Source organism: Triturus cristatus, chromosome 10, assembly GCF_964204655.1.
Source record: "Triturus cristatus chromosome 10, aTriCri1.1, whole genome shotgun sequence".
In the NCBI taxonomy this organism is placed as follows: Eukaryota; Metazoa; Chordata; class Amphibia; order Caudata; family Salamandridae; genus Triturus; species Triturus cristatus.
The window spans coordinates 594,393,828-594,402,311 of NC_140593.1; the positions used below are offsets into that span (position 1 = coordinate 594,393,828).

Genomic DNA, 8,484 nt, shown 5'->3' on the forward strand with positions numbered 1-8,484 from the left:
GACTGCCAGGCCAATAGCTGCATGGATTGATAGGTAAGGGGTTAAAAAAGAAAGGAATTTTAGTAAAGAGGATTTAACAGCAGCAGATATGCACAAGGTTGACACTGAAATTGATCATATTTTCATATAAGTGCATTGATTTATCTTCTGCGGATGTTCATAGCATTAAAACCTGACAGGCATTCAAGCATGAGTGCATATTTATCGGTTAAATAAATGTGGAAATATACTAATTTCAGCTTAATTTCTCCACAAAACACAACATAAATATGGATAAATACAGATAAAATTAGCAATAAATAAATATGGATAAATACAGACGGAAATGTCAAAAAAATAAATACCATAAAACCGGGAGCCCTAAACTTAATGTAGACGGCATGAGAGTCTGGCGTACTTCTCGCAGTAGAGCTGATTCGCAAAACAGAGATAAAAATTCTGAAGTTGCAGTAGTATAGAGCTTGGAGGATTACAGAAGCTTAAGAAATCTACTACAGTTGCAGATGGTCTGAAGTCTGAAACGAGCAATTTTGAGTGTATGAAGAATGTACAACAAATGGACAATTCTGCGAGCATAAATTGTGCGTTATCAGTTGTAACTCTGAGCGCTCTCAAAAGATCCATGCTTAAAGAACACATCCAATTTAGGATTTTTCTTTGCATTCTGATACAGGTAGTACAGTTTAATCTATTATAAATTCCTAACTATAAGTGCAAGAATGCAAAGAGAAGGAGACACAGACGAGGCTGACTGGCAGGAGGCCCTGGCAGCCGCTAGAGAGGCTGCAATACCATCGAGGCTTAGATTAGTGCAATTAAAAATCCAACATCGCACGTACTATACCAGGAAACTATTACATACAATACACCGAGCAGCTACGCCGCTTTGTCTTAGGAACTGTGGAGACACAAGTACATTTTACCACACTATATGACTCTGCCCAGAGAAAGCGCGCTACTGGAGGGCGGGGATGCGTACGCTCTCCCAGTTCACAAGTGTCACAGTTCTTCCATACCCGAGATGCTGCCTCCTCAACATCTGGGATCCTACGGACTTAGACACTATCGCTCAGGAATGGGTTACTCTAGGTATGACAGTGGCAAAACGAAATATTGCTCAACGTTGGGGGTCCAGACTTAGCCCTACTCTTAATCGATGGTGCAAAGATATGGATATGGCGATGATGACAGAAAAGTCTGTCTATGTTCACCGAGAGTGCCCCAAAAAATGGACAAAGGTTTGGGGAAGGTGGAATACCTACCGGGGAAATATCTGTGAGCCCCCCCATTGGACGAGTCAGAGTCGGATTGTAGTGAATAAACACACTGTAATATATGAAGCATGTTAGGCACAATCTGACAGTAAATCGGATAGAACTCTTCCCTGATGCGGACAAGATAGATTTCCTGGTGACCATGGACGTAGAAGCCCTTTACACGAACATACCACAGGACGCCACACTAGAAGTTTTGGAGAATACGCTCCGGAACATTGAACCATGGCCCTTCGAAACACCTATTACATTCATTTGCGACTGTGCTTCCCTTGCTCTTAAAGAAAATTTCTTTGCATTTAAATCACAGCTGTTCCACCAAATACAAGGCACGAGCATGGGAAGCACATTCGCGCCGAGCCTGGCATGCCTTTACATGGCCCATTTCGAAGACAGGCACATCCTAGGAGCTACCAACCCCTACATCAAACACATTCTCCTTTGGCGTCGCTACATTGACGATGTGGTTCTGTTTTGGCAAGGAAATGAAGAACAATGTATCTCATTTTGTAATTGGGTTAACACTCTAAACCCATATTTGAAATTCACGAGTACAAGATCTCAACACAGTATCCCCTTTTTGGACCTTCTCATTTCACTGGAGAACGGCTGTCTGCACACTACGAACTACAAAAAACCAACAGACAGGAACAATCTTCTGATCTATGATAGCCACCATCCCCGTGCTCTGAGGAACAACCTCCCGGTGGGCCAGTTCTTGCGTCTACGAAGGAATTGTGATACTACCAAGGAGTTTGAGATACAATCAGCTCTACTTGAGCACAATTTGGAGGTACGACACTACCCCAAGAACATTATCCGTCAAGCTCACAAAAGAGCAAAAAACAGCCCCAGAGCAGCCCTTTTGGAACTAAAAGAAAAACCTGATTTGGAGACGATCACTTGTGTCACCACTTTCACTCCCGGCTCTAACAGTGTACAGAAGGCAATCAAAAAACACTGGACAATATTGAACTCAGGAGCTTTTGAACCTGGTCCCCCACCGTTGTTTGCATTCAAACGTACGCAGAACTTAAAAGACCACCTAGTACATACGAGACCGAAACCACAACCCACACACCAATCTACATTATGGTCATTGCCACCAGTAGTGGGACATTATCCTTGTGGCTCATGCTCAACGTGTGCAGAAACTGCTATCTCAAAAGAAATCGACCTGGGTCTAATGACACCTTGGCGCCAAACTAGACACACGAATTGCAACACAACTAATTGTGTCTACACTATAGTCTGCCCATGTAACAAGAGGTATGTGGGGATGACCACACGAGCAGTCAAGATACGTATAGGGGAGCATAAAAGCACCATAAGACGCAAGAAGACCAATACCAAATTATTAACACACTTTTCTGAACTAGGACATCCAGCAGAAAGTCTGCGATGGACCATCATAGTCTCCAATCCTTATTGGAACAAACATACTTTGTTTATACAGGAACAACGATGGGTCCATAAACTGAGATGTGACTCCACGGGTTTAAATGATGAAATCCCGTGGGTCGAGCTAACATGATTCCCCCAGAAAAACTCCTATTGAATTTTGAGGTGATATAACCGATTTCAATTTGATACACTTTACATCAGATCAGAATCCCTCAGAATTAGGATTAAGTCACACTTTCCGGTAGCATAGTCTTGTGCAATATGCACCCAAAAATCTGTGATTAACACCGTGTAACGAGATCTATCCTGTTTTGCTACTACACCATAACATTGTTTATGCAAATACACCCTATAACATCTGCTATGCGAATTTTACTTCTAATATGCAGCAATTGGGTTTTGTTTACCAGTTGTCACCACTTTTAAGCTGGTTTATTGCTGCCTACTAATGGCCGATGCATCTTGTCCCTTCTCTCGATCACTAGATACATAGTGAATGTGCGCACTATATTTACACATTGAGTTTTGTTTTCACTAATTAACCCCTCGCTAAGGCAACCTGGTTTCACTTAGTGTAACCTTTCGATAAACCAGCCCCTATCTCTGACGCTCCCACAATCTACGTGACCGTCATGACAACGCCCTAAACAACCTTGCCAGCCAACCCCAGCGCGGCCTGACGCTTCCGCAATGGACCCAATTGTCATGGCAACTTCACAGAGAGCGTCACTACGTCACCTCTTAGCTTCGTGAAGCGACTGGTGATCTCCTTAACTCAACGTCATTACGTCACATTCTGACGTCATTTGACCACGCGTATATTCAGCGTCTGTATGGAACACATATAAGCCCTCCCCACCCAACACCTGTCTACCATTCCGGCGCGTTACGGAGGAGGGGTAGGTTTCCACCCTACAGGCGACTGAACACATGTGAGTATTCCCCCACCATGGGAACACGATCGGCGACGGAACGACTGAAACGAGGTAGACTAATACTTTTATTGATTTCCCTCAGTTTCATTGCTCGCCTCACCCGAACCGCTGACGGAGCCCTTCCCTTTCATCTCGTAGGGTAGGCTTGATTTGTCCTTAGTTATTTTTAGACATACAAACGACACCCGAACGCACACCGGGTGTTTCCTTTTAATCTGAAAGCCGATTGATGAGATACCTTCGTTCTGGTTTTTTCATAGCACATGGCCATATTTGATTAGTATAACAAATTCACATGTGCACCGCAGGTAGCGGCTATACTCACTTTAACTTACAGAATTTTGTTTCGGTGAATATTTTCACTAAAAATCTGCATGTGTACATTAGAAGCATGTGGATTGTGTACACTTATCGTGCCACTGTACAATGAACTCACGACATCTTTTGGCACTTTAATATGATAGATGTTGTATTTTCCTTTTCTGTTTATGTGTGTGTTTGTCCTTGTCTTTATTTTTGTAGGTTGGGTGTAGGTTTTCCAATAAGAAGGAACACCTTCCAGCGCGACGACGCAATTTCCCTTACTATAAAGGTATAATTGGTTCACAGTACCTCACTCTCACTGGAACCTTTTCTTTTTCATATACTTTTTAGATTCACTTGTCTCATTTGGTCCTGACGAAGCGCAATCGGATCCCTTAAGGACCTACTCTGAAGCGCGAAACATGTTGACCCTATTTTTTTAGTACTTACACTCCCCATTCACTCACCTATCCTGAGAGTTGCAGTAAATTTTATATCTGCCCTCATTATATTTTGTTCTTGAGGACCTCCAGGATCATTTTTAATCAACGCTGGATAGAACCGTGAATAAAGGTCTTGGTTCCTACCTAGCTGTTTTAACGCACCACTCACATCCCTTATAGACATACCCACACACCCACATGCACAACTGCGGCGTCTCCTAAAAAGAACTCCGACAAAGAGCCCTCTTGCGGGGCCCGTGGGGGACTGCAGCGCCACCCCCACGAGGAGCAACGCCCTATGATGAAGCAGGACACCTGAAAGGGTGTGTGAGGGCACTAAATTTCAAAGGAGAAATTCCCCACACTCATTCCGGCCCAACCAAGCTTAAAGCACACATAGCAGCTCTCTCTACCTTTTCTTAGGAACAGCTACCCTCTCAAATTAAATACGTGATTTTGAGGGAGCATGGGTACTGGACCTATTTTCTAATTACGCTCCCGGTTCCCCCCCCTCTTTTTGTTGATGACAATCTGACAGTTCACTTGGACCCACTGACTTGGGCTGACGAGTCTCCGATATCTAATACGATAGGAGTAATCCGTGTACAATATCCTCTTTATATCTGTGCACCATGTGAAATATACTGTCATTGTAACTATGAACGAAATGTTAATAAAAATTGTTTTAAAAAAAAAAAGAATGCAAAGAGAAAATGTGAACAGAATCAGCTACTCTTGCTTGGAGCTGAAAAAGTTTAGAGCTTTAACTTTTCTCCATAGAGGAAATATGTTTGACAAAAAAAAACCTTATCCCATGCCTCCAATAAAATTGTTGGTGTTCTCTTCTTAATATCTTGAAAGTCACTAATTCCTGTTAATGCAGTAACACATTGATGTGTGTTTCCACGAAGGGACACTACGTGTACGAGGGGGTGCAAAAAATAACAACATGCTCTGCATTGATTTCACTTACTTCTTCCAGGTACCCCACCCAGAACAAAAATATCAGCATTTATATTAAACTTAGAAGACTAGCAATTCAACCACACCCGGTGAATCAGAATATTGTATGTATATTTCTATTTTGCTGCACTTATGTGCAACAATGAAGCGTACAGCTCCCGAAAGATTTGAGAATCGGGCTTAGAGCGTTAAGAAACTAAACGATGTGACTGGCAACTCTGGCATTGCGAGTGCTTCTAAAAGGAGTGGCATTATTTGTCCTTTCTGCAGCTAGCTAAGTAACAGAAAAAGACCAGCAACAAATAAGGTTTTCACTTCAGTATTTTATTATCGCGTCTGGTATTTTAAAGTCAATCGGTATACTAAAAATTGGGAAAATCAGTTAAACACGGTAGTTTTTCCCCTTTATTATATTAACCTACAATAGCAAACGCAAGAAAAAATCACTACATAAGTATCTTTAAATTGTCTAAACAGATCCTAAACGATAGTTAAAGTAAGTAAATGCAGAAAGGGTGCAAAAACATAACACAGAAGATTCTGGAGAAAATCGTATTAAAAGAACCTGAACCACAAAAATACAAACAGATGGCGAGTATACGCTGGGAAAAGTAACACTACGAAACCCCAGCGACCTCCGTTGGGTGTGCAGAGACCCATGAGCCCATTTGTACGTGACTCACTGCTATGAAAGGATAACAGTTGCAGCGTGTTCAGTCTATGATAAATATAAATATTTGGTTGTTTCTGTCAGCACAGCCGTAATTTATTTTATTTTTCAGTCTGCAGCACCAAGCACACTAAGCGCGTAGCGTGACAGTCGATAGCGGGCCTACAATCCCCAGCATGCTTAGAGCTGTGAACTAACAGAAATACAAGACCGCTCTGAAGTCCCACTCGTGGCATTTGGCTAGATGACAGCGGGTGGTCCTATGTTGATAAAAGTTGGAAACCCCAAGATTGTGCAGCAGCCACTGAGGAACCCACAAATCTGCTGGACGTGTCTGTAAAGTAGAAGACCCCACTCGCACTCCCTCCCTATGCAAAAGTCAGGAGACCAGCGGTACAAGCACCTGTACCTTCACTGAAGGCGGTAAATGTCCTGTCCCGCGCCCGCAGGAACACTTGCCCCTCCTTTGCCATAACCTTCTCGGGGAGTTGAAAGCCCGCGCTGTGCCAGTAGCCACTGTGCTTGTGATGTGTGTAGTGAGGGTTAGTGGCACAGCTCAGGATTCCAGCTTCCTGGCACTGCAGCGAGCAGCTCGGGGATCGATTGGTGCTGCCTGAGTGACTCAGCTGCAGAGGGGCGGGGGCAATTTGACTTATGTAGTCTTGAAACGTCGCAAAGAAGTGCGATCAGTGAAAGTTGAAACGTGGAGGCAGTTCTTTTATAATCTTCGAACACAATACGCTTCGTTGTTTTCGGGTACAAGTTTCATGCATATGCACTAAGTCGAAGTGAATGAAAAGATTTCAAAAACATCACCTTTAAGGTCTCGTTAATGTCAACGCCATCTTGGGGCACTGCTGTTTCTCTTGAATGTTGCATGGATCACATTTCTACGAAGCCAGGTTTTGCTCTCTGCAGCATGTGATGAGGGTGTTTTTATTTGCAGAATTGAAAATTACACACAGGACCTCGTGTTATTTGGATTGCAATTCACGTACACAAAAAATAAACCATGCTCCGAATCATTGTAAGGTTTAACAACGATTTATTAAAGTACGGTGACACGAATAAGTTAAACATTTTATTCCCGACAAGATATGGTTTCATTGTGTTACTTCAATCAATCGTTGGGAGGATATTATTATGGAGTTTGTAAGATGGCGCTCAGTACTACAGCTATTTATCACTCGCTATGTGCAAAAGCCCAGAACAGTTGGTGCGCTTCCTATCCTCTTCTGCTGTTGGAATTGTCAACGTCTTCCCATAATAAACACACACGCACCTCCGGGCGTAGGGAAAGCACAGCACACGTTGGCGTGCACTTAGATCTACTACCGTATTAGGAAATAATACATAGTAGGAGCAGCGCAACGTAGACTCCACCCCTACACGTCACAGAAATACAACAATACATTCACATTTGCATAGCTGGCAAGTTTTGAAATCGTTATGTGTGACATTTCTATGATTTCAGTCTGGCTATGAGTGACATTCTACTGTCAAATGGGTGACACTTCGAATGACACTTTCTCGCAAGGTATATCCAAGCAACAACCAGAATTTGTGTCTCTGAGATGTCAGTCACATATCAAGACATATCACAGCAATGCACATACACCCTCTGTTGCCAGATTGGGCTAGATCACGCACAATTGGGCTATATTTTTCCCGGTTGTTCGGTAACATTTTGGTTTGTGCTAGTTACCAGATTATAAATATATATACAGCGCTCCAGCACACTAGTATGTTAAAGCACTTTATTAGACAAATATTTACTTGGCAGCCTGCTGCAACATCAATTCCAATGGATTCACCGTCTGCTTGACATGTCCTTGCCCCTCCTTCCTTAAAGTAGCAATATTGGGCTATTTTGGGCTACTTTTTGGTTGGCTTTGGGCTAGAGAATGCTTAAAAAATCTGGCAGCACTGTAAGACACGGGTACTCATAGTACGGCCCGCGGGCCGCCTGAGGCCCGGCAAGCCTCCCTTGGCGGCCCGCGGACCTTGCAGACATCGTACCCGTGGTTAAAAAAAAATTAAAATAATGAGTGTTCCTAAACACTGTCGGTTGCACCAGCGCAACTCTGTCTCTGCTCTGTGGGGGCCGGGCGGTTCCAGGGATAGTCAGAGTGGAGCTGCGGGGCCTCAGAAGAGGTGAAAAACAACAATTGACATGCAAATGGTCTTTTAAAGACCTGTGAAGTGCTCGGGTGCGGCTGTTGGTGTGCCCTGGAAGCTGCGTCAGCCGGTTGGCCCACACGCAGGGTGCGATGACAGAGGATGACAAAGGGAGGTAGAGGGAGGGAGACAGAGGGAGAGGGAGGGAGGGAAAGGAGGGAGGGAAAGGAGGGAGGGAAAAGGAGGGAGGTAGAGGGAGGGAGACGGAGGGAGAGGGAGGGAGGGAAAAGGAGGGAGGAACAGGGAGACAGAGGGAGACAGAGGGAGGGAGCCAAAAGGGGTTGAGACGGAGGGAGACAGAGGGAGGGAGCCAA

General features: G+C 43.9%; 1 protein-coding gene across 1 annotated transcript in view; it reads right to left on the reverse strand.

The window, feature by feature from the left end:
* Window positions 1-6,558, reverse strand: part of CPPED1 (calcineurin like phosphoesterase domain containing 1) — a 649,782-nt gene extending 643,224 nt beyond the window's left edge. The window contains exon 1 of the mRNA XM_085632109.1: window positions 6,402-6,558. Within this exon, the coding sequence (XP_085488235.1) occupies window positions 6,402-6,465 (64 nt within the window). The 5' untranslated portion in view covers window positions 6,466-6,558. The remainder of the gene's footprint in view (window positions 1-6,401) is intronic.
* Between the last annotated feature and the right edge of the window lie 1,926 nt (window positions 6,559-8,484).